The sequence below is a fragment of the Petaurus breviceps genome, unplaced genomic scaffold (genome assembly GCF_028583685.1).
Source record: "Petaurus breviceps papuanus isolate PSGF00001 unplaced genomic scaffold, PetGlider_PUasm1.0 37, whole genome shotgun sequence".
Taxonomy (NCBI): domain Eukaryota; kingdom Metazoa; phylum Chordata; class Mammalia; order Diprotodontia; family Petauridae; genus Petaurus; species Petaurus breviceps.
The window spans coordinates 95,409,326-95,436,696 of record NW_027186296.1 but is presented as its reverse complement, the minus strand read 5'-3'; the positions used below and the strand labels follow the sequence as shown (position 1 = coordinate 95,436,696).

Below are 27,371 nucleotides of genomic sequence, written 5' to 3'. Positions count from 1 at the left end.
TTTCTCTTTTCTTTCTTTTTTTTTTTGACATAAAACCCTGATAACAATTGTTTGTGAATCTGAAGGTTCATTTGAACTTTGGAGCTCAGCAGGCACAGTGTTATTTGGTCATGCTTCACTTGGTAAACTGGGTAGAAAAATGCACCAAACAAGGAAAGATCTTTGTAATAATTGTAATGTCAGTGTTTGAATGCACTGCCACCGGTCTGACAACCTGGGTTTCTAAAAGACACGTAATTATGCTGGTGTCGGTGCAAATAAAAAGGGGGCACGGAATGTCTCGGTCCCTGGTCTTTAAAAATTGCCATTAAAAAATCATACTTTATTTTAATTCAAGGACATTTTTATACCTCAGTAATAAATTACCATTTCAAAAGTACTTTAACCTGCTGAGATGGTTCATTCCACTAATATGGGCAACACCATGGCCTCGAATAATTAGTGTAAATTGCCTTTGAATAATACAGAGCTGGGAACAACGTTAACTTGCTAGTTCTTAATGCCCCTTGCAGTACAGGATGAAGAGTCCTTAATGGGGCCTGGAAAAACAACTAATACCTATAAATCAAAGAAGAAAAGCCGTTTTTGATGCATTTGTCTGAGAGTGTGAGTTTTAAACTAAATTGTTAACACTCCTCCCTGCTGAGGGTCATGGATTAGCTAGGGTGGGAGATTCTTTAAGAATCTTTCACACTGACCAGGGGAGGTAGGGGGTTTCAAATACAAGTGTTTTCTTAACCCTAATCCCTACCTCCCTGACCAGTCCAGCTCCTCTGAATTTCTCTCTAATTAGGTGAAGAATTAGGAGGTGGATAAATGTGTTGAGGATGAGGATGGAGTGATTAGCTTTACTGCAGGGCATGATAGTGATTTCCAGGCACTGAAGCATTTGTTTCACGCAAATAACTTCCCCCTCACCCCCATACCTAGTGTTCTGGAAGTATGTATTTAGAGGGTCTAGCAATCACCTTAGAGGGTAGCTAGGGAAGAGGGGAAGGGGGAGGATATTGACAAAATATTTTCACCTTCCTCTGTTCTTATTCAATTTTCTTACCAGTTTATCCAGTAAAGTAACATCTAGAACAGCTTACCAATCCAGCCCCTTACAGTGTCCTGGTTATTGTAATTATTTGTGCAATCGAAACAGAATCTAATAACCTAATCTAAAAATGTATTCTCATGCAAATGATCCTTTCAGGTAGAGGGAAAAAGGACACATTTCTTAGGAACTATCTGAGATAAAGCCATTTTGACACATTTTCTGCATATGAATAGGTACTGCTTATAACTTTTTTTTTTAAAAAAAAGGACATTCTTTACTGGAGCATAATTTTAAATTTTAAATCATTTTAAACGCTTTCTGAATAGCCTGGTACACTGGTTGACATTGCCAACTGTTGCAGGAGATGACAGGCTCTCCAGGGCCACCTTGTCACCCAAATTAGATTCTGTTCAAATAATTAAGAGGCAAAGAGAAGACTATGTCTTACTTTTGACCTTCATCTAACCAGGGAGAGGCCTGGTGTTCAAAGCTTCCTCCTGACTTTGTCATGTTATCTGACTTTGGAACTCAAGGCCAGAGCCCCTGACTATGCATGTGCATTTTGGCTTTGCCCAGCTTATCCTTGGTGCTCAATATGGTGCACACTGAGACCTGTCCCTGTGGTTGACTTTCCATCTATTTCTTTTCCACTCCCACTTGTCTCTACCTAAGCCAAAGCATCTCTCCCTTAGACTGCACCTGGACTTCCTATTTCCAGTATCACACTCTTCCATGCCAGCTTGCCCAGACTGCTGTATTCATTTTCCTAACATATAAATCCTAACATACAAATCTATGTTCCTATCACATAAAGTTCCAACATCTTAGTTTCACATTTGAGGGCCTTTACAATCTAGACCAGGGCTTTAAGGCCACATGTGACCCTCTGGGTCCTCAGGTGTGGCCCTTTGAAGTTTGGGGTCAGACAAAAGGCCACACTCTTAATTTTCATTTTCTCCTTCTTTCAGGTTTTCTATTCTACATCAAATGCTACCTTCCTAATGAAGATTTCCCAGATCTTCTGTACCCCCTCCCCAAGAAGGAACCTCTTCCTTTGAAATACCCCTTGATCATTTTGTACCATTACTCCCACCTCTACAAAACTGGTATTTCACTGGGGGTAAGGCCACACGAGGACTTAGAGGGCCCCATGTGGCCTCCCCACCCCTGATCTAGCCACAACTATTCCCAATTCCCCAAACAGGTTCTGTGCTTCTCAACTATATATTTCTGCTCAAGCTATTCTCTCCACTTAAAATGCAAACCCCTCCTCCCCCCATCTCCACCTTCAAGGTTCAGTCCAAATACAGCCTCCAGGGAGCCTTTTGTGATGGTCCTGTACTATCTTTTGGGGGTGATGGTACAAGGTGGAGTTTAAAAACTGCTTTCCTCAAAATAACCTGTGAGGCAGGTGGGTAGAGCAATTGTTATTACCCTTATTTTATAGCTAAGAAAGAGAATTAGCATGATATAGTGGAGAGTGACCTCATACCTGCTTGAGAAGACTTGGGTTCAAGTTTTATCTCTGAAATACATTGACTGTGTGACTTTGGGAAAATCACTTAACTTCTCAGTGACCCTAGACAACTCTTTAAGACTCTAATATAAAGTGAAGAATGGGTGCCAGTCTGTATTGATATGTTTCCTCACCCAGAATTCCCAATACAAATGAAATCATAGCTGTGGTACAAAAATAAAAGATGAGGATACTGATGCTCCAAAAGTTAAGTGACTAAATCCAGCCCTCTATCCACTATACCACCCTGCCCTCATGGAGCTTAGAGTTTAGTAGGGGAGATGAGACAGGGATATCAATTACTATCAGGGCTAGAAGATAGGAAGGAGAGGCCATGTGATATAATGGATATAAATGCAGTCAGAAAGACTTTCCTCTACTATATGGATGTATTTGTTTAGTTGTTTTTAGTCATATCCAACTCTTCATAACCCCTTTTGGGGTTTTCTTGGCAAAAATACTAGAGCAGTTTGCCATTTCCTTATCCAGCTAATTTTACATATGAGGAAATTGAGGCAAACAGGGGTAAATGATTTGCCCAGGGTCACACTGCTAATTAGTCTCTGAAGCTAAATTTGAACTCAGGTCTTCATGACTCCAGGCCTGGCACTCTATCCACTGTACCACCTAGCTGCCCTATATGGCTGTATGATCATGAGTAAATAATTTAACCCCTAAGCACAGGAAATCTTCAAACATTATAAATTACATACCCATCTCTCCATCTGTATTAGTAGAAGAGTTTCCACACAGGGAGTACCCTACCCCCAGTGAAATACCAGTTTTGTAGAGGTGGGAGTAATGGTACAAAATGATCAAGGGGTATTTCAAAGGAAGAGGTTCCTTCTTGGGGAGGGGGTACAGAAGATCTGGGAAGTCTTCATTAGGAAGGTAACATTTGATGTAGAATAGAAAACCTGGAAGAAGGAGAAAATGAAAATTAACAACAAACATTTACTAAATACCTACTGCATGTGTTGAGGGAAGGGCAAAGTTAAAATAAGACAACTTAATCTTCCTCTCAAGGGGCTTCTGGCCTAGTAGGAGAGACAAAACACCAACAAAGATAACTCTTATACACAATATTAGGGGTAGGTAGGACACCAGCTGTGGAGTCAGGAAGACCTGTGTTCAAATTCTGACTAGCTGTGTGACCCTAGACAAGTCACTTCACCCTGTTTGGCCCAGTTTCCTCATCTGTAAAATTAAACTGAAGAAGGAAAGGACAAACCACTCCAGCATGTCTGACAAAAAAAAACCCATACAGGGTCCCAAAGAGTCAGACATGACTGAAACAGCTGAACAATAACAAGCAACAACATGCATAATATTATTTGGAAAATGGTTTAAAGAATTATAACACAAAATATTAGGTAAAGTCTGACTTGGGAAGGCTTTGTGGAAGAGACGGCATTTGGGCTGGGCTCATGCTAGTAACAGTTAATATGATTCCATTCTCTTCTAAAAATATCCCTAACGCTCTGAGAGAACAGTATCTGAGGAAATATGATACCGAGGAAAATGAACAAATCATGGAGTTTTGGAAGTGGTTTTCTTTGTCTTGCTCCTACTGGGGTCCAAACCTGCATTTGTAGAAGGAATTTGTGATTTAAAATTTTTTTAAATTAAATTAAATTATTTTTTAAAAATTAATTTATTTTTATTTTTCAACATTCACTTACATAAGATTTTGAGTTTCAAATTTTCTCCCTGCCCCTCCTCAAGAAGGCGTGCAACCTGATATAGACTCTACTTATGCATTCATATTAAACATTTTCACATTAGTCATAAGAAATTGTGTTTTTTTTTTAAGTGTCTCAGAGAGATGTGACTCAGTATATGATTCTGTCCAGTCTAAATCTAGGCTCCTCATTTCTGGGCTTGGCTCGTAGGTACATGAACCCGACAGCTAGCCCAAGAATAGGCTTTGATACAACACTTTTCCCTCTAGAGGGCACAGCCACCTTTTTACAAATGCATTTTCATCGGAGTTAATTGTTCTTATCCAACTTCACTAATATACCAATACTACATAATGTCCAATTACACTCTACAAGACAATCACACTACATTAGCCAGGATTATGTTGTCTCTTGATCTTATCTGCTTTGTTCCTAAACTACAGAAAGGATCTAAAATGGGCTATTTATTTGGCTTGGACAACTCTCCCTCCCCACCCCCTCCCACCCCATCATCTATTGGTCATCCAGTTAGCAGTTACACCGAGCGAGGCACAGGGTTAGCAGACTAAGCGCACACACAGCCATCAGGCTGTTTCTGAATAGTCTCTGCATTTTATCTTTACAAATAAGCTTATATCATAACTGTCCTTATTGTCAGTGGATGTTTCTTGTTAATGTAAACATTTGTCCCCTTCCCCATCTCAGAAAGAGAGTAGATAACAACCTGAGGCCTGGGTTTCTTTCTTTATTTTAATTTCATCACAACAGATAATAGCATTGGGTTTTTACCCATTGATCACAGGAACAATTTTATTACCAAGTACTTTGTGAAGCATATACTCTTGTGTTTTAAAAGAAACAATTTTAGAAGAGTGTTTCAGGGAGGTCTATGACTCTTATTGCTAAAGCTTTACCTATGTCTAACATATTCAAATAGGGAAATTTGTGTTGAACCCCATGGAAACCCCTGATTCAGATGAACCCTCTCTCAACAGAAAGGGTGACATTAATTGAAATTGCATTTGGAATTAAAATTTACTTTATGCAAGACTAGACTGCACCATATTTGTTAATTCCTTCTTTTAAATTCATTTATCCTTGGGGTCAAATTCTATGATTTCTTTGGTTTGGAGAACACCTGCTGTGGTGGTTTGGGGTAGGGACAAACCAACCTCCAATTCAGTTTGGTGACTCATCTGTATCTGTGACTTATAGTCCTAGAGAATTAGCTCCCTGAAACACTGAGACATTAAATATCTGCCTGGTATGAGAAAGAGTCAAAATTTGAATCCAAATCTTTAGCACTCCAAGGCTAATCCTTTAACCACTAGGCTAAGCTGATTTTCTTTAGAAAAAAAATTATTTTTTAGCAGCTTCCCTTATTAGAAATAGCACATGAAAATAAATAGGAAGCCAGAATGATAGTCAATATTTTAAAAATACACACATACACAAGGATACAAATGATTTTCAACTTTGTATAATTGCACAGCATGGTGGGGCATCCTCATTGGTGAATGGGAAATAGCTTGAGATTTGAAAACAGAATTCCATTATGGTATTTGTGGTCAAAATCTGATATGATCAAATATTAGGTCTCCCAGTAGAAACGTCTGAGTGTCATGAAGTAAACTTGATAATTGTGAGAATACGTTTAATGCAGCCAAAGAGAATAGCAAACCAGGAGATTAACATTTCTGTTATATAATTACAAGTTCAAGGGGTACAGCTTCTTATCATCGTAGAGTAAGTCTAGAAAGTCGAAGTGATCCTCTTTAATTTGTAATTATTTTACTGAAATAGTAGGTCTTCCAGTCTGATTCTAACCCTTCTATTCTAGGAGACATTGGTATGCAGGATCCATGCATGAAGGAATAGTACACTATCAGAGTAGGGCATGTTTGATTATTCTTTAAAACCAACTAAGAGAAGTTAATCTCATTGAACTTCTTTTTATTCAACAAAAGAGTTAGATGTTTCCAAGTCTAATGTGACTATAATGTTCATTAAATGGACTTCTTTACACCTTTAAATGGATTAACTGCACATCTTTACAGTCTAATTATTATACACGTCATTCAAAAAATATATCACAGATCTAATAGGGTCTGATAAAAGCCCTTTCCTTTCACAACTATGGAAAAGAACACTGCATTAAATGAATGTGATCTTCATCTGGGCCATTTTTTTTCTTTGCTTCAAAAGGGCACATGTTGCTGTCAAGGGGGAAAGAAGGTAAAGCTCTGAGCCTGGGGAATTTTTCTGACCTAGTCATTTTATTTTAGAGATTTAGTATCCAACTCCTGCTGGTGTCTGCTCCTCCTTCCATCCCTGTGCCAGGTACATGACAGGTTACTCCCATCCTGGCCAGGCGAGTTAATGATTTCAGCCTGTCTCAGATAGCATTTAGTCAGATAAGAGATAAGTTATGAGCTGCCCTAATTTGGTCTCAGGACTTTAGGGGTTACTTACTCCATGTTCCTTTACTCAAATCTTCCTAGAAAATGTGTGGAAATGGCTCTTCTTCACCTGAGCTAGAAATTGCCTTTAGGGGAAATAGACTTTCAAGACTGATCCCAAGCTATAGGGAACATAGGAAAACCAGAACTGAGTTTTCATTGAACATGTTGGGCTGCCCCATTCTGATTCCTGTCTCCTTTATAAGATTAAATGATTTCTCTGTGGGAACTCTGAGAATATTGCAGATTCCTGTTTGGACCCAGGTTTACTGATTCCAAGTCTAGCACTCTTTCCACAATAAGTTTTTCTCTCTTGTGCCGGTGGCAACATTAAGCTCGAGAGGCTGTGTCAATACCCCTGGGTTCTTTGGAAGTGCTAGACACTAATTAGCTCGAGCAGGTTTGGAATACCTTAAGAAATGTCAGGACTGTTCTCTCTTCAGAATCTTTAAGCTTCAAGAATCCTTCCCTTTTCTCCTCTGTTGTTGGTGCCCAGTCTAGCTTCAGTTCACCGTGTGTGACATTTATTTGTGTACATGTTCTGTCCTTCTAGTAAAATGTAAATTTCTAAAGGGCAAGAACTATTTTTTTTCTTGACTGTCCCTAGTGCTTGTCATATAGCTAGCCCTGAATACATATTTGGTGAATTGAATTAGAAAAAGAATCCCTAAAAGAGGAGAGATCTGGAAGAAATAGAAGACTATAAGTAGAGTGTATTGGCAAGTCAGAGATCAAAGAACTGCCAATCAACCAATCCTTTTTATCATTTGCAGAATGAACAGATAAGGATGTGTAGTAAGCTTCTACTTCCTGTGATATAACCAGGGGGAAGCAAGGCAGGAAAAGGGAACCCCCAGGGGAAGATCCAAAGAGAAAGGGCTAGGGGACTTCAGGTGGTTCCCTGACAGTTTATCTCATCCCCAGTCCTCCATGTGGAAGACAAAGTGAGGATGTCCATATAAGACTGTGACATCATCAAATTGTCCATTTGCTCTCCTCCCAGGTTCTGTGAGCAGATCATTCATTGCTTTGCTCCTGGTGTATATTTCCTCTCCTTAACAGGTTTCTATTCCATCCTTGATCTCAGGTAGCTCTCAGCTAATCTCAGTTAAGGTGTTACCAGCTGATAACAGTTTGTGGTCTAACTCCTCCCAGAGGGATTTGGTTTTCAAAAAAGTAATACCAGAGATCAAAAAGCTAGTTGTGTTACCATGATCAAAAGCAGTTTACCTCTCTGGGTCTCAGCTCTCAATTTGAGAATTGAACAAGGTTATACTAGACCATCATTTGGTTCTCTTCCATCTCTAACATCTTTTGATCTTTTTAACAGGATAGAAAGTGCCAAAAAGAAGTTACAAGAGACTACAAAATAGGGAGCTACAGTCAAGGTTAAAAAAGAAGGAACTCCAGGGCAGCCTAGTGGTATGACACTTCTTGCCAGGACCGGCCTTTGGGTCCACTCATCCTGCTCCACAAGCAATGCTAGCTTTGTCCAGAAGAGGTTGGAGATTCCTGCTAACAAGAGGATAGTGAAGACTGAGAAGAGCACTAGTCATGGGAAGTTCCATCTTCTTCTCAATCCCCTAACCATTCTTTGTGCCGTTAAGTCCTAGATTAAGAGTTCCTACAGACTGTCTTCATGTGATGACCAACCCTACTTGATATGTGAGTTAAATCTCAAGTTTGGAACTGTGTTGTATTGTCAACACTCCTTTGCATTCTCAAAAGGGACAATAATATACTGTACATTTCCTAGGATTTCCTAGTGTTTGATTCAACTTGTATACTCTCAGGAGACTTCCCAACTTCTATATTTCTCAGGAGACCCAGGAGAGTGGCTGACATGTAGCTACTAGGTAGTTGTTTTGTTTTCTCACATTGTTTTCTTGTTACAATGTACTGTTTGCTTATTAAATATGTTTATCTACTACTATGGCGAGTTGAGTACATTATGCCAAAATAACTTGATCAGAACTCAAATTTATACAGGTGATGTAGGAGTCTGGGTCTGCCAACTGGTGGGGAACTCAGCTGCATTGATTAGGCAACTTTAATAATCCACATAGCCCTAGACAATAAGTTGTTATCCTACAGAGAGAGGTGGAAGTGCTGCAGAGAATAACTAACTCTGAGAACCACAGAGAGCTTGGGGCTTCTGCAGCATTTCTAACCAGGGGCGCAGATGAAAATAACCGGCAGTGTTCGTGTGGGTCTGCTCAGCTAGGTTCCTTCCTGTTCAATAGGATCAGGATAGTGGCTAACAGTGCCACCTGGGATACAAATGAGCTATAATCCCTCCATTTAAGAGACAAAGAAATGAAGTCATAAGAGTGAAATTGAGGAAAGCAGTTCCAAAACCTATTTCTATTACTTGTCAGTCAGTTTGATCTTGGACAAATCTGTTTTATGTGTTTGTGTTCTCATCTCTAAAACTGAGATAGTACTATATGATTACACTTAACAGTATAGTGCCTTATTCTCTACAAAGTACTTTCTTCACAGTTATCTTCTGAAGTACATACTTTGATATATGCATGAAATACTACTTTAAAGCAAGTAGCAGTGTCCCATCTTGCATATTAGGAAACCAAGATTCACAGAGATAAAATAATTTGGCTAAGGTCAAACTGAGTATGAAGTTGTGACATTGAGACTTGAACTCAGTTCTTCTAAATCAAAGCTGTGATACTTGGACCTCTAAATCCAAGACTTTTCTTGATGTCATGGAATTGTTATGAGGATCAAATAAGGTAATATACAAAATGCTTTGTAACTGGAAAGGGCGACATGAGAGTCAACTGTTCCATGAAGGTGTTACTGTTTATTTAAACTACTCAGTTCATCATAACATTTTGCACATGTACACGTACATGTTAGTACTTTCTGATTCTGAGTCATTAGGAAAGGGAAAGGAAGGCTTCCCTGAGTTAGCACTGCCTCCTCATAGTTTGAAACTACAACAGATGTTCCACAGTCCATCCCTTAACTCCTTTGGTTTCTCTCACCACAACATGGGGTTGTGGCAGGGGAAGGAATAAGTTGTACTATTAAGAAATAGTTGCACTGAGAGCTTCCAATGTGCCAAAAATTATTTAAATAAATCATTTCAAATCAGTGTTGATGTAAATTACTCAATAAATTGTTGTACCATAAAACACAGAGAAATGCTCCATTAAGAATTCACATGAACCAGAGAGCCACAAGACTCTTAAAAAATCCAGAAAAATATCCCCATTGTACAATAAAACAGGTATCATAATAAAACAAATATTAGCTCTTTATTGTACACCAGGTACTTTACATCAGACTCCACAAATATGCCAAACTAATAAATATCAAATGAATAAGTAATTGGGTTTCCTTTGTGTATTATAAAGTTTTAAGAGTATTTGGCCAAGTAGCATCAGGGAATAAAATTTAAATTCTTTTCAAATAGTGTTTTCTCTAGCCATAACCTGCTTTTGGATAAATTCTACACATCTATTTATCACAAATGTATATGGCAAAGGATTATTTACATATGTGTGGAGAATGCATAGTAGGCTTTGTTCTAGATAGTATGGTGATAAGCAAAGATTTTACTCTAGAGAAATTACGAACTTACCTAAAGGAATAAGTCATCCTGATTCAACCATCTCTCTCAGTTATCCTATCCAATTAGTTGCCAAATCCATTAAAGGCAAAGTAGCATAGTAGATCATCAGGAGCCAGGAAGTCAGGAAGACTTGGGTTTAAATCTCTTCATCAGTCACTCTTTGCCATCTGACCTTGGGCATTAATTTCCCCAAGGTTCAGTTTTTTCATCTGTAAAATGGGAATGATAACTTTTGAAGTACTTCCTTTCCAGAGCTGTTGTAAGATTCAAGTGAGATAATGTATGTCAAATGTTCTGCCAACCTTAAGGTGTTATATGAGTATCAATTGTCATTATTGTCTTAATGACATTTCTTGAGTCCATTGCTTTCTTTACACTCACACAGACACTATACTAACTCAGATCTTTATCACCTGAACTATTCTAATAGTCTTCTAGTTGATTTTTCCTGTTCCCAGCCTCTCCCTTCATCAATGTATATGTCACATAGTTACCTAAATAATTTCTAAGGTAACAGGCTGACCATGGTATTCCTTATGAAAAACAATATTAACTTTCTCCTTATTGCCTCTAGAAATTGTGCACCAACTTCTCAGTCTGGGAGATAAGGGCATTCACAAATTCACTTCCACTAGCTTTTCTGATCTTAATTTGTATGAGTGTAAAGGTGCAGTCTACAACAGGATGTTTAACTGTGAAAACTTGCCTATTACTTTATCAGATTTCTATAAAAGATGACCTACACATAGACTATTTTAAAGATTTTGTAGTGATGTAAAGTAGGCATATGGATCAGTAATTATAAATATCCTTTTGATTGCCTTTTGGGGGCAGAAATACTTTCTGCCATTTTTTCTAATTGTGTGGCATCTCCTTTTCCTTCAGATTCAAATTGTGTCTCCTCCAACATTAACTTTTTTCCTTTGGTGCTATTCCTACTTCCTTATGAGACACACTGAGGACTGTGATGTTAAAATCCAAATTTAGTTAGAGAAATGTTATTGATGGGGAGAAATCTTGATAGATTTCTGATTTTTTTTTGTTTCTTTATGGATGACCTGGTTTAACTGAATCTCACAGTAATTTTTTTCAGATTTTTTTACCTCTACCAATTTTTGCTGCTTTGTGAACTGATAATGATACTGCTCATACCTTCTACCATCCTCCTCTGTAAGATTTTACAAATGTGTTTTTATTTTATGCTGATGTTGCCCTTGTTGACCATACCTCTCTGTTTGGCAAAGAAGTCAAATGTTTGTTGACTTAAGTGATTCTAGACTCTAATGGCCTCCTCGTTGTGTTGATTGCTTTACATTACTTAAACTTCCATAGGAAATGATGATAATCCATGGAGATGTTTATTTATCCATTTCTCATTTTTTATATCATTAGCTTATTTATATGAGTCAGATAAGATATAATTAATCTCACTGCTCCTAGTCTGAGGACTTTTCCTGAGACATATTTCCAACACACACACACACACACACACACACACACACACATACACACACACATGTAGGTAGAAAGTTATTTTAAAAATCTAGCTGCATAATTTACAGGAAGAGAATTTGTGCTTTTTAATTTGTTGATCTGTCATGTGCTCAATTCATTAAGTTTAATTCAGTCAACAAGCATTTATTATGCACTCACTACATGATCTCTCTGCTTACCTTTATTCTTCCTTTAATTTGTCATGGATCTTATTCTTTGCTCTAACAAGTTAATGGTGTAACTGTTCACTTATTATTCATTAAAATATAATTATTTCCCTTTTTGTGATATTGTTATTCAATATGATGTCCAATGCCTTCTAACTCTCTTCTTGAATTATTCATCACATATAAGTGTGGGAGTTCTGGGTTTTCTATAAGCCTCTTTTATTTCTTGACCCTGAGCCCCATTTTCTAACATGTTTCTTGCTTTCCTGGTTAATTATAAGGGTAAAAACCTAACTTCAAAATTTATGGTTTTAAACTTATTTACATGTTGTGTTTATAATTCAATAAATTCAACCAATCAAAAGGTATGTATGTGTACTAAGCATCTGTGATGAGCCAGGCAGAGGCATTGAAGCCCAGTGGCTAGAGAGCCTTGAACCTAGGAAACCCTGCATTCAAGCCCCACCTCTGACATATACTTGGTGTGTGACTCTGGGCAAGTTTAACCTCTCATTCTTCTAGGCAATGCTTGAAGACTTTCAACTGCAAAGAAAATGCCAGTATGCAATGGTAGAGGGAGTTCCTCACTAACAATTACCTCTCCAGTGAAATCATAGGTCCAGTCTGCTACGCAGAGCAGGCCCTGCCTTCAAGGAGTTTACTTGTTATCAAGAAAGACATTCTGTGCATTTATAGAAAGGAGCCAGCTGCTGGAGGGAATCAAGAAAGACTTCACATGGCAGAGAACACTTGATTTCAACTAGGGATCCTAAGAAATAGAGGTAAGGATAGAGTACATTTCAGGTAGGGAGAATGATCTTTAATAAAGATACAGAGACAGAAGATAAAATGTTGCATATGAAGAACATTAAGATGGCCAATTTGACTATACTAGAGAGTGCATGAAGAAAAATAACCTATAATAATGCTAGGAAGATAGGTTAAAGGCAAATTGAGAAGGGCTTTAAATGATAGCAGACATGGCACTTTCTTCTAGGGAATCCTCAGGGGCTTCCATGTTCATACCTGTGCTTCAGTAGTTAAGTGAAGGATAACTTGGAGAGGGTAGAGACTAGAGGCCAATTAAAAAGTTATTAGTCATTCAGTCAAGTGCTAAACTGGGTACACAAGTGTAAAAAAAGAAAGACAGTCCCCTGATCTCAAGAAACTTACAATCTAATAGGAAACTGAAAGGTGGGGAGGAAGGGGAAGGTGTCCAGCTTTGTGGAATGATAGAGGGTACTGGGGTGGGAAATGAAGAGATACTGGCCTCAGTGCCCCCTTTAAAGGGAGGCTATGGGAGGAACTCTCTTGTGATAGGTTCAGGCAACAGATGGGAAAGAAATGAACCTACCCTGTGTTTCTCCGATAATAAGACACTGTCTTATTAAATTTTTTGGACAGAAAAACACCAGAGGGCTTATTTTCAGGGGAGGGCTTATTTTAATGAACATTGACAGCAATTTTAATAAACAGGTAAATGTGAACAAAAAAATGTACCTTTATTCAATAAGCAAATCACTGGGGAAGAACAGGATGATGCGCTCACTGCTGCAGCTCTGATTGGATGCAGCTCGGAGCACGGTGTTTGTTTCACGGGGCGGGGGATGGTGCATACAGAGGGTACTGTAATGTAGCGTGTAGTGCAGGGGATCACCTTCACTACAGTAGCAATATCAATAGGGCTTATTTTCGGGGGAGGGCTTATTTTAGAGGAATCTTACACAGTAAGGGGAGGGCTTATTTTCGGGATAGGTCTTATTATCGGGGAAACACGGTATGTTGGTGCCTGTGTGAGTAGAGATAAAGGAATAAATGTGAAAGATGTTGGGAGGTAGAATGGATGAGACTTTTTGACTGATTGGATAGGTGGGGTGAGGGAGAATGAAGTCATAGGTAATGTCAAGGCTTTGAATCGGGGTGCCTAGAAGGATGGTGCTACTCGACATAAAGAGAGAAGTTTGAAAAATGGGTGGATTTTAGTGGAAGGGTAATTGGCATTGTTCTGTACTACTAAGAGGTAAAATCGACAAGATTGGCTAATCAATGGGGCATGTAAGATAAGGGAGAGTTTTCAACCTGGACCCTAAGAAGGATTTGTTAAGCTTTTATTATATGCAAAGCAATGTGGGATATGAAATAGAATGAAACATAATACTTGCCTATAAGGCATTTATTATGGAATAGCATGGTATCTTAGCTAGAAAGGAACTTAATAATTATCTAGTCCTACCCTTATTTATAACTGAAGAAACTGAGGCCTAGAAATGATAAAGTGACTTGCCCAGAGTCAACTAGAAAATTAATGGAAAAGGTGGGAATATAACTCTGACATCCATTCTCTTGGTATAGCTTCCCCTCCCCCAACATACCTTGTTGACATGCACAAATATTACTACAAAATAGAAGAAGTACGTGGGGTGGGGGTAGGGATGCTATAAACAATGTGCTGAGAGATCTAAGAAGGAAGAGATCGTATTTTAGTGGGATCAGAGCAAATTTCATCAAGGATGTTGCATTGGGGCTGGTCCTCGAAAAATGGGTACAATTTCCAAAGGGAGGGGGAGGGGAGATGAGAAATATATTTGCAATAATGTCTGTTGGCTGCCATATTTATTGCTCAGAGAAAAACAGAGATTATTGCTTCAAGACTTTTCTTTAACAAGGCTTTCTGTGGTGTCAGTGTTTAGCATTATAACATTTATTTGATTTGTAAAAATCTGCAAGCTTTTATTTACATGTGTCCAGAGACCGTTGTCAGCTTCTGGGTGTGTGGGGGAAAAATGACAAAATGCACTTTCAGGAAGTTACTTTTTGGATAATTAACATGTGGAAACCATACTATACAGTATGTGAAAATGATAAGTTCACATTGAATTTCCAGAGGGCGGAGGCTTATATTTCATGCAGTAAGACCGTGACAACTCCAGTTGACGGAATAAATGGGATCATTATATTTCAGTCTCCAAGTAATTATCAGAAATGAAGCTTTGTGAATTCTTTCCTAATGGGGCCACCTGCCACCATCCCTGCCTCTCCTCCATAATAGCATTTTGTTTCTGAAGATTTTGATCTAGTTTTTCCTCTTCCAATTGTTCTGGACTCGGTTTCTCCCTCCTCCCCCCAATCCTGCTATAATGAAGAGATGACTTTGTGCCTTGTTCTCCACCCTGTTGCTGCTGGGGAGGCTGTGTGTCCAGAGTGCCTGTGGCAGGTATGTAAAGTGGTACAAAAACCAGGTGTTCAACCATAATTATTTGCTTATTGGCAGGCTTGATGGCTGAAACATCCGTTGTTGCGATTTGACAGTGATTTACTCGTGGGACCTCCCTGCCCCTCCCCCTCAGCCCCCCAGCCTCCACCCCCTGCTGCCAGCTGCTCTGGACTTGTGGAGGCTGAGTTCTGCTGACTCCTGAGGCCAGCCGGCCCAGGATGCGCAGTGTGTGCTGTTGATTTGTTAATGGACTTTTGTGAGACTATGCACTGAGCCCTCTGTGGACTGGCCATCTGAGAAAGCCGGTCCCAAACCTCATTGAGCAAGCACAGGTTCTTTCCTCTGAGTCTTCTTGGAACATACTGGTGTTTCATTATAGAACTTGGTGGGGTTTCATTTTTTTCAGTCATTTCACAGACAGCATCATTTCCTGAGCACCTACTTTGGGCAAAGCACTGCTATCTGACAACCACGAGCCAGACCAGCCCCCTCATATGTCCGACTCAAGAGGTGACTCTTGGATGGATCCCCTGGAGGAGAATACACTTCTCTCTCTCTTCTTTGGAGAGTAAAAGGATTATGTCAGGTGGTTCACGATGCTTCGAAATAACATACATTCCTTCTGAAGCTTGGATGACCCTCTGGATATTTGCTGCCTGGTCTGTCACGATGATAATGGATCTGTTTTAATAGACAAAGCTCTGAATGAGCAGAGGAGCCACAAACAAGCACCTAATTTAATAAAGACTCTCATTAGCTCCTGTGTGTTATTTCACCTCCCCCATCCCCACTCCCATCTCAAGCCCCAATCACCTTGAAAGATACTCATCTAAAGACTGATGTGGAAAGTGGTTAACAAAAGTGGGGGCATAGGGGAAAAAGGACAAAATAATATTTTAGTCCAGGACTATACTCTGACAAATGTTTGGTGAATTCATGAACTTTCCTTATTTAGGTAAGTCCAGTTAAACTGGTTCATAGCACTCATTTTTGGGAATTTTAACAAAATAAAAATCAGAACCCATTTTTCTTGTCCCCCCAAAAACACTTCTATTTTGCATCAGTAATGAATGAGATGCCTGAAATTTTTAACCAATAACCAAAAGCTGACATTACAGTGCATGAAAATTCACCCACCCAAAACCGAAACCTTGAACAGATAAGAGGGAAAACAAACAAAACCCTTTAGAATTGTTCTCCACTGAATGCCCCCTGCCCTTCTCTACCCACTTCCTGCTCTTAGTGGAAAAAAAAAGTCACAGTTTAGTGGTTTTCCTGATTGAAGTCCTGTCTTCTTGAGCACTTCCCAAGTGTCCAGATAGATCTGCTCTAACGTCCTCAGTCAGGCACAGTCTGACTATACACAGGAAGAGCAGTTCGGTAAGCAGCTAAACTGAGAGCCTGTCATCTTAATGCAGCAGATGACTTGATTCTGACCACAGCCCCCCAAATTGACACCTGTTGAAATAACATTGGAACCACATTTGTAACTAATCTCAACTGAGATGTCAACTCAATTAATATTACAATATGACTACTCACCAGACAATGTTGACGCAGAGCTGATGTTCCCAGTCAAGTCTGGGCTTGTTGTCGGTTACCTGACAAGCCCGGGAAAAAATTAATACTAAATATAAGGTAATTTAATTAACTCCTCCTTTCCCAGAAGGCACACCCAAGTGCTTTGGCTGCCCAGAGGCCTTCTAGCAAACAGAGGACTGTTTTACCTCGAGTCAGTAAACACTTAATGTGAGATTTTTATAGTTTTTAATGAGCATTGTATAGCTGAGGCTGTGCATGACTCCTTTTGCCCACTAAATCTAAGAGTATACATTTTTCTGGTTTCCTAAGATAGAATGAATACAAATAGATTTACATATGAACTCTATCAAGGCCAAGAAAACTTCAAGGAATAAATACATCTCTTGCCTTTTTAAATAATTTTGATGGGGGGGGGAATACATGTTTTGAAAGGAAAAAAGGCTATGTGAATATTCAAAAGGGCAAAAACACATTTTGGGGAGTAATTTCAATATAAAGCCTTTCCTGTTACTGCTTGACTTCCAAGCACACTTAGCCCTCTTTTCTAGGTTTTCTCAAAAAGGCAATTCTTCAGAAAAGTCTCTTTTACTCCTAACTTTCATCTCAGAGAAGACCTGTCTAGGAGCTTGCTTGGAGGCAACTTGGCAATTCTCACTAAATTGGACATCAGTCTGTTTAATTATCCCTGACAAATTTTTACCTTCCCACTTTAAGTCAATAATGTGGACCCATGGCACCAGATTACTAAAGTCCTTAGCTGCTAACTAGGCATATTTAGTCCGGGAGAACTCAAGTTCTCAAAGGCTGACTTGAGTAATCTGATGCTTTGGATGTTGTCAGGTGGAGGGCCTACTCTTTGTTGCTTGTCCAGTAGTAACAATAGGTTTGCATCAAGCTACGATCCACTCCCTGGCCTGACCCCTGCTTGGGACCAGTGATATGACCATGGGTTTAGGAAGGCATGTACCTCTTGGCCACCAGAGTATTATTTTTCCTGGCTCAGAACTACCTAGATTCTACCATCACAACATGGTAGCACTATAGTAGTTAGGACCCCTCTCAGATTAGTGCCTGCTCTGCCTCTGATTAACTTGGTGGTGTTGGTAAGCAAGTAATCTTTCTGGTTCTAGGTTCTCTTATCTGTAACTTGAAGAGATTGGACACGACAATCTCCAAATACCCCTGCTGTTCTAATAATTCTATGATTCAAATGGATCTCAGTTCTTTATATCATACTTTTTTTAACCACAGTTTCAGCAAATACTTAGTGGAGGCACATTTAAATACATTCCTTTCATAAGAGCTAGTTTGATCTCTGGATGGATGGCTAGTACTTGATCCTAAGCTTCATTTCTTGCCTCTAGAGGGGTATGAAAAGTAAGTTTGCCAAAGGTTGTTTTCTATCACCTTCACAGACAGAGCCATGGAGGGTGTCAATTGGTCCCCCAAAGGGAAGGAGAAAGCCTCTTCAACAGGTCATGGTGTTTCCAGATGAATTCCTGCCGAGTCAGTGAGCTTTACTTCTGATGGTGATTTCAGCTAAAGAATCATCAGTTCTGAGTAAGGCTTTATGGAGTCTTCCTATGCCATTAGAACTGTCAAGAATGGGTAAAGACATCTGAGGTCTACAGAAAATAGTCATTCAATAGTAAGGAAGGTAGTTTAAGGTGAGCCACCTGCCATGTCTTCCCATTCTTTTTTACTAAAGTTTGAACCAATTCCACTGACTTGAGCATTACCTCTTTAACTCCATTAAAGAGAGTTTTAAAGAAGTGGAATAAAATGCAATCTTGTGGGTATGGTTAGTGTTACCATAATGTGTGACTTCCCAGGACAGTGGCAAATCCTAATCCTAGGAGTGGGACTCCTAGCTACTACTACCATCACCATACCTTATGAAAACACTTCCCCTACATCCTTCTAAAGGAGACCAGACCAGGGCTTGAGAGGAGGGGATGGGGTGGGGGGAAACTGTCTTCTTCTCCTCAACCCAAAGCTCCTTCTTTGATCTTGAACTTTGTGAAAAAGGCTCACATTTATTAATATCATAGATAAAGTACTTCAGAAGAATAGGTGAAGTAATGCTGCCCAGAGGACAAAAATCAGTACACTCCATTCAGTGGCAAGTCTGCATGGGTACAATAAAGTTATTCAACATGTCAATGTCCAGTGAGAATATCAGAATTTCTTAAGGAAATTTTTTGATTTTCATTGATATTGCCCACGGAGGAGCCAACTAACTGGGGACAGAGGTTGATTAATCTTCTTATAGCAGAGTTCTCATCATATCATCTCCTGCTCATAAACCTTCAATGACTCCTGCCTGCCCACTGATTAGAGTTTAAACTTCAATGTCTGCCACTTAAGACCATGATTTGGACACAGACTATGTTTATCTCTCATTATTCCCAATTAGGAATTCTATGTTCCAGTTAGACTATAGCACTCACTGTCCTGAGACCAGCGAGTTATTTCCTATCTCTATTTTTGCTGACGTTGTTATTGTGGCCAGAGTAACCACTCTCCTCCCACCTCTCCCCAACTCCCAACTTAAGTGTGGCCAATTATTACAAAACCCAGCTCAAATGTTAACTCTTCCATTAAGCTTTCTTATGCATTCCCATGGCTGAAAATTCCTTCTTTCTTGTCTAAGCTTGGATAGCAGTTTATACCTCTTGTTACAGTCTCTCATCATACCTTGTGATTTAGTTTTATATGTATATATGTATGTATGTCAGCTCACATACTAGACCATGAGCTTCCTGAGGGCAGAGACCATGACTTCTTTTTCTTTGTGTCTCTCACACACATAGAAGAGTGCCTGATACACAGTAGGCACTAAGTAAATGTAAAATGGGAAAAAAAGGTATGAATGAATGAGTCACAACTTAGATTATAAGCATAAAGGAAAGAATTTCTGAATGATCATACAGTGTCTGAATTCACTTCAGCTTGAAATTTTTAAAGGTAACCTGTGGTTCTATCTGATTCTGTGGAACACTATAGACTCATAGTCATAAACCAGGAACATAAGATTCAGGGAAGTAGCTTCCGATTGGAGCAGGTCACTTTCCTTCACTGTCCAGGAAGGTGAAAGTAAGTATTTTGCCACCCTTTTTTGGCTCTTTATTCCTCTTTAGTACTTCATCTTGTAAACTTTCTTTGAATAGATGGGCTCAAAAGTCAGGGGCTTGCTTGTTACATCTTTTGGGGTGAGGTGGAGGAGAAGCAAGGCCACTAGCCCTTGGGTGTTTACTTCTTTGCATGAGTTTCATATGACAAGAAACAGAAAGTGGCAGTTATTGAGAAGCCAGGGTGCCTTTGATTCAAAAGGGAATGTTGTGGAAAATTTATTTTAAAACTGTATGTGGGGGGAGGGGCGGGGGAAGAGGCAAAGAGGGGAGCCAGAAACTGGCATGTTGTGACAATTAGACCACCTAACAATAGGATGCCTCTCTCCTTCAGAGGATGGCACCCTGAGCTTATGATGAATGACAACAGCTGGCAGATAGGTGCACAGTTTTTCAAAGGGGAAAAAAAAAATCTAATTTGTAAACAATCAACATCTTAACAAGCTATAAACAGCCCGTCCTGACTCCTAGCAGATTTACTGATGCTTGAGTGACTAAAAATCACAATGTTTTTCCAAACCCACTTCATTAATTTGTGGTCTGGTATTCATTAGGACAACAAGCCTCAGGGGGCTACTTACAACTTCGCTTCCATCATAATGATGACGGCCTGGGGTCCACTGATGTTTCTAGGTGGGTGCAGTCGCTGGGACGCCCAAGCTCAAGAGCGACTTCCCTCCATACGCATTTTTGCTAACTCAGATTGTGGCTAAAGAGAAAGAAATTTTTAAAAAATATTTTTTTTTCTTGGAAAAATTTTGCTTTTCAAAAATAACTGATCATTTATCACTCATCCCGGATGAGCGACTGCCATTACATTCTGGATGGATGCCTCTTCTCTATTGCCCCCTCCCCCCAGGGAAATCAAGAAAGACAAGATTGTACTTGTCTGGGCCCACAGAGACTCTGCGGAATAACTGCGATGCTCACAATGAGCGGCAGCAACAGCCCCATATACAGTACTGTAAATACAAACCCTGTCTGCCGAGTGGCAAAGAATAATGAAGTAATTAGGTGAGCCATTATCAGCACCTGTGACTCTGATTGGTACAAGCACGTTTTGGCGCTTTCTTATTATTAGGCTGGCCGCAACAATAAACACATTTGGAAGTTACATAACTTCTTCCCTTCCTGCCCAGCCTCCCCTTCGGAACGGCTTCGGTAGCCGTTCCCAGGGAACTGGAAGCCGGCGACGGAGTTAAGCTTAGAAATGTCACCTTCGGCTGGGTGTCTGCAAGCCCGGTGCCCTGCGTTATTCTGGGCAGCCTGGTGGCAACAGGACTTGGGTCAATTAGATTCCCTCTCTCCAATCCATTAGGGTTAATGCAGTTTTAATTAGCACTTGATTTGCAGCCGATGAGGTACCATTTAACGTGCCATTTATAGACTCCGAACCCTTTAATGTCCCAAATATAGACACCAAACCACAAGACTGCTCGGAATGTGAGACAAATGAGGGGATGGAAGCTTTCCAGGCAGCTTGTTGTTAGATTCTAAATAACAACAGGGGTTGGAAATCTGCACCTGATTCATTACTACCTGTGTGTCTGACTTTCCCTTCTAGGAGAATGCTCAAAATCTCTCCAATATATGTTTGGATTTCTGTGGAAGGACAGAAGCCTCTCTCTTCTTTGCCAGAAGGACCAAATGACTAATCATTATTGATGACTGGACATTGACCTTGTGCTAAGTCAACATGATGCCAAGCACAGTTTATGGGGTGCAAAGCCATAATAAGAGATGGCCTCTACACTCAACTCCCATTAAAATTAGGGAGAGGTGACTATCCCTTAGCAAAGTCTCAAATATGACAAGGGGAAACTATGTTCTACCAGAGGGGAGAGGCAAACACCCAGGTAACAACAAAACAAAAATGAAGCGTGAGACTGTCTGATTATAAGACAAACAGCAAGGCGCCCATGGGTTCTCTTCACACACAAAAATCCTACACAGCTGATCTTAAATATAACTCACATGCTTCCATGCCTTGTAGTTGAGTCTGTCCAACAAGAGTTAGGATATTCTGGACTAGCCAACAGGCATTCTGGGAGCTTTCCTCAAAGCTGCCTGTTCAGTCAACAACAATCTCTAGACTGCCCATTGTGGGAAACATTTCCTATTTACTTACTCAGGTGACTGATGATTATCAATGCTTTTACAACCATGGTCTTGTGAGCTTTCTGCCAAAGGATTCCAGGGTTTCTATAGATTTAAACTGGTCAGGGAGGATGTTTCATTTTTCAAATCGTTTGATCTTTTTAATGACTAATAATATTATTTGGTGGTGTAGGTTTAGTTAACCTGCTTATGTTAACTAATGCTAACATAGAATACTAATTAAAAACAACACTAAAAACACAGTTACATAGTGTTTTTCATGTTGCAAAGAGCTCGACACATCTCATTTCATGCTTACAACAAACCTATGAGGTTTGCTATTGGGATCCCCATTCTATAAAGGGAGAAACTGAGGCTCTGAGAGGTAAGTGACTTGCCCAGGGTTACACTTCTAGTAAGTGTGTGAAGCATGATTCCAACATAGAGTTTCCTGACTCTAAGTCCAGGGCGCTAGACTGTTAGGAAGTTATTGTTAGTGTTCAGTTGTTTCAGTCCTATCTGACTCCTGGTGATTCTGTTTGGAGTTTTCTCGGCAAAGATAATGGAATAGTTTGTCATTTCCTTCTCCAGCTCACTTTGCAGATGAGGAAACTGAGGCAAACAGAGTTAATTGACTTGCCCAGAGTCACACAGCTAGTTAAATGTCTGAGACTGAATTTGAATTCAAGTCTCACTGACTCCAGCCTTGCAGGTCTATCCACTGTGCCACCTATGAAGTTATGCCAACCAGTTAATGTTTTTTGTAATATAGTTGAAATAAACTGAACTAGTTAGGGCAGCTAGGTAGTGCAGTAGATAGAGTCCTGGGCCTGGGGTCAGGAAGACCTGAGTTCAAATCTAGTCTCACTCAGTTACTAGCTGTGAGATCCTGCACAAGTCACTTAACCTTTGCCTTAGTTTCTTCAACTGCAAAACGGGGATAATAACAGCACCTATGTTGCAGGATTGTTATGAGGATCAAATGAGATATATGTAAAGCACTTAGCCCAATTCTCAGCTCATAGTAAGCATTACATAAATGTTCATTCCCTTCCCCAACTACCACTAATCAATCAGCTGTGTTGCCTTGTACAAGTCACTTCCTTCCTCTGGATCTCAAATTCTTGATTCATAAAAGAAAGTTGGGTCAAACAATCTCCAAAGATCCCTTTCAGATCTAACGTCTTACAATCATACATGAAGCCCTGCAATGGTAATGGGCACTGGGGAAGAAACACATATACATGGAACCTGCCTTCCAGAAACTCACAATCTAGCTGAAGGGACAAGATGTGAAGCACACAACCCAAATGCATGAAAAGTTATCCAATATAATACAGCCTGGACAATATATGCTATAGGAATATGAATGAAGGAGAGATCAAAGGGGACAGATTATTCTAGGGAGGCTTCCTGAAATGGTTCAGTGAAAAAAAAAAAAGCTCTAAGTCATCGAATTAAACACATTTTTTTTAAAAGTTCATTTAAAGACTTATTTGAGAAAACACAAAAAAGAAAGGCTCAAATGGAACATTAGATAACTGAACATTCACCTAAGTAATCACAATACGTGTAACTGAAGTTCCTCTTCTCCAAGAACCTTCACAGCTATAACTAGGGTGGGAAGAATGGGGAGTTGTCCCAGAGTATGAAAATGAAGAGTACTGACAGTACTGGGATTCCTTCTTTAGACAGAATCACTGAGTTTAGCACTTAGTTAAAAAGAATACTTAGCTAAAGGAGATAACTTTCAGATGGCTTTCCTTCATTTCCTTCTTCTTTCCCCTCTTAGCCTAAATGAGTTTGGAGCAGACCTGGCCTCACCTTGTTCCTCTCTTCCCCCTCCTCTCCTGTATCCTACCCCCACCCCAAGCATCCTGGCATCCCCAGGGTCTCTGTCTCCTTTTCACAGGGCAGGTTCCAGGGTCTCTTTGAATACAGAGCTTTGGGTCCCAAGGCTTGAGGCCTCTTCCACCCTCTACCCTAAATGGACTTATCTTAAAGTAGTTTACCTGAAGACACTTTTCATGCTGTTTGTTGCAGGATCACTTAGTGATACTTGCCTCAAGTACCAGAATTTCTAGTTAAGCTCTGAAAAATCTGTACCTCACTTTCTCAGTTTGGCAACAAAGTCTATTTTTAAGCAGATTCTCCAACTGCACATGAGATTCAGAGTAAGGCAGAGACAGCTGTGAAGAATGTCAATCATGGAATTTGGCTAGCACATGGAGAATTGTTGGTGATTCCACACTGTGTGGACACTATAGTTCTCAATTACTAGTAACCAAGCAACTTTACAATAAAAGACAAAATGTATGTATAAAGGAAAGAACACTTAAATGGTGAATTCCTGGTTCTGTTTCCTAGTTGTATGGCCTTGGGCACACTTTCTATTCTCTTTGAGCCTCAGTTTCCTCACCTATAAAATATCTGTAATATATTCAACCTTATAAAGGATTATTGTGATGAAACAACTTTGTAAACTGTGATACGTGATCAAATCTGAGATAGCAGTATGACTAATTTAATTTTACTATACACTAACTTCCACATAGATTTTTTTTAGGAGGTGGAGGACAGGGTGATCTGGACATATAGTTTCACCAGTGTGGACAACTTCCCTTGTAGAAACCCAGATCAACAACTTATCTGTAACTTAAAGAGATGCCTGGGACACTAAGTTTAGAGGCTTCTTAGAGCTACATGGCAACCATTGAGTAGTCACATAACTTCAATTTGACTATAAATATAATACAGATACACATGCATAGAGCACACTTTATATGTGTGCACACACATAACATATATATCATATATGTATCTTTATATATGGAATATATATTCTCTATATACACATACACACATGCATATATATACACACATGGGGGAGAGAGAGACAGAGACAGAGAGAGATACATACATGGTATAACTAAAGATGTGGCAGCAGTAGAAATGTAGCTAGGGGGTACTAATCGTTATTCAAGCTGTGACATTTACCCACCAAGCTTTAAGAGATGTGCCTCTGTCCACTTGAGACAAGAGTCCAGTCAGCTATCAAATGCCATTCATTGGTAGTAAATACATGTGAAAGGTTTCAGGCATGAGACCTGCAAAGTTTAAATTCCTCCCTATTTCAGTTTGCCTGACAGTGAGTATTTGGTCTAACAGGCATTGCCTCCAAAACCTTCAGTTGGTTTCTTGTTCAACTGCACTGTCATTGAATAGGTAAATATTTTGGAGTGTGTACCCACTTTGATAATACTATTTATCAGGGAAAACAGAAAGGTTGGAAAGATGACTTTCTGCAGACACTAAAATACTTAGGCAACCATCAATGCCAAATGTTCACAGAACAGGTTCCTTTGTTACAGAGCAGCTGGCCTGTTTATATCCCTGGGTTCTGGACAATGTGCCTCCTTGGGCACCCATTGAGCAGGTTCCAGTGACTATAGCTGTAAGTTTGTGTTGTCTTCCCTAATAAGTGATTTCACATATACAATAATTGGCTTTTTTATGACAATACTTGTTGAGAGTCTCTTCTTTAAAAGAAAAAGAAAGGAAATCAACTCTACAAACACCTTAAATTGATAAAGCTTTCACTGAAAGCAATCAATTGTAGGATAAGGCCATAGGAGTGAAAGTGTTTGAACTGGATCTAATATTCTTTCTGCCTCTCAGTTGACAGATTGACACTAGTTCAAAGGAAAACAGGAAAAGCCTTTTTAGCTTTGCCATTTTCTGGGGACAAAAGCTCAGATTTAATTTTTTTTTAAATCTGTATAAGGGGAGAAATAGACCCCCTTTGTGTGCTTTTATTAACATGCTAACCTAACCCAGTGTCTTGAATTGTCTTAAAATAACCATGAAAGCAATGATTTTCAAGCAATACATAAAATTATGAAGAAAAAAGGAAATGAGACAGAAAGAAACTGACAGAGAAATTAATTTTTCATATTTGTTAGATTCCTAAGCAATTGATTTGGATTCCTTTTACTTTGTTCAACTGTTGAGCATTTAATGACTTTAACCCCTGTTCCACTGTACTGGACCACTATTTTAGACAGAAATAAAGCATATTTTTTCAAAGTCTGTCCCCTTAATAAATGATTTCTCTCCCTCCCAATTGTCCTGACAGTGTTAAAAGCTATATTTAGCTTATGCAGACTAGCTAAAATACTTACTGCCTTGTAATTTTTTTTTTTTTTTTAGGAAGAAAGTAACTTTCCCTACTGGCTTTGAGTAACTTCATTCCATTTTTATTTGTTGTTGTTCATTTTCCTTTTGTTAGAAAGGAGAACCAAGAAATGAGGGAGTTAAAAATCAGCCAGTCCTAAACATAAAATACCACTAATTCTGTGTCTCCCCACACCCCAACCCCAAATGGACCCTCATTAAGGTACTGCGCACCGACGGATGCAGGAGTTCAGGGGTTGTGTGTATTTCCCTCCCAGCCAAAGGTGGGCTAAACGTGGGTCCCCTCCAAGGACAGCCTGCTCCCTTGGCGCAAACACAGCCAAGACCCAGCGATTCCTGCTCCTCCGGCTTAAGGCAGGGCCTGGAAGGGCCGGTCGGGCCGGTCCAGACGCACGCAGGGAACGATCCGATGGGAAAGCGAGCAGCCTGCAGCCTGCTACTTACTTACCCTTTTAGAGCACAAACGCTGCGTGCAGGCGAGGATTTCTCCCTCATCCTACCTGTCTGTACCCAGAGCTAAACCCGCTTGCTGTCGCTTTCCGTCTTGGAGGCTTCTTAGCTTGGGCGCGGGCTCTTTGGCGCATCCCGCGGCATGCTCTTTCCCCGAGAGCAAGGCTGGAAGATGCCCAAATGTACAGAGCCTTGGGGTGAGCCTTTAAAATTCTAATCTGGAGAATAGCTTCCAAATCCCTTTTCCAGGGAATTTCTTTGTAGCCACTAGATGGCGGTTGACAACCATCTGTGCTCTTTGCTTGATGGTAACCTGAACTTGGGGTCCACATTTGAATTAAACTCTCCTAAGAGACCTTCCCTGTTAGATTGTTGTTGTAGCTTTATTCTTTGGTTTACAAAAGAATTTAGTTCATACCCTAAATTCAGATGAATCTAAGAACCTTGTGGCTTAACAGTTATTCATTATTTCCTATAACTATGGGGGAGGGAGTAGAGTTTGAAGAAGGGAAGGGTTCTCTTTATAATAAAGGGTGATTTGACAGGTCGTGCCTAAGGGTAATCCAGTTAAACTTAATTTAGCAGATGACGAAATAGTCTCAGAAAAGGGGAAGTAATTTGCCTAAAGTCACATAGGATGGAAGTAGCAGAACTGGGATTTGAACAATTTGGGGGAGCCTACCAAAAAGGTAAACCTCATAGCAAGGTGTTATATTGTGTAATGAAGTTTTCTGAATGGAGTCATCCACTAATTTAAATTTAAAAAAAAACTTAGGAGCCAAATAATC

General features: G+C 39.7%; 1 protein-coding gene and 1 long non-coding RNA gene across 2 annotated transcripts in view; one reads left to right on the top strand and one right to left on the bottom strand.

Moving 5' to 3' along the window:
- FAM204A (family with sequence similarity 204 member A) overlaps positions 1 to 8,107 on the top strand; it is a 107,744-nt gene extending 99,637 nt beyond the window's left edge. Inside the window, exon 7 of the mRNA XM_069099057.1 lies at positions 8,030 to 8,107. Within this exon, the coding sequence (XP_068955158.1) occupies positions 8,030 to 8,092 (63 nt within the window). The 3' untranslated portion in view covers positions 8,093 to 8,107. The remainder of the gene's footprint in view (positions 1 to 8,029) is intronic.
- Positions 8,108 to 14,549: 6,442 nt separating this feature from the next.
- On the bottom strand, positions 14,550 to 26,971 carry LOC138169528 (uncharacterized). The gene is made up of 2 exons (XR_011170374.1): positions 26,582 to 26,971; positions 14,550 to 15,850 (listed from the first exon to the last, which is right to left on the bottom strand). It is a non-coding gene; the product is annotated as an uncharacterized lncRNA (long non-coding RNA).
- Positions 26,972 to 27,371: the final 400 nt, after the last annotated feature.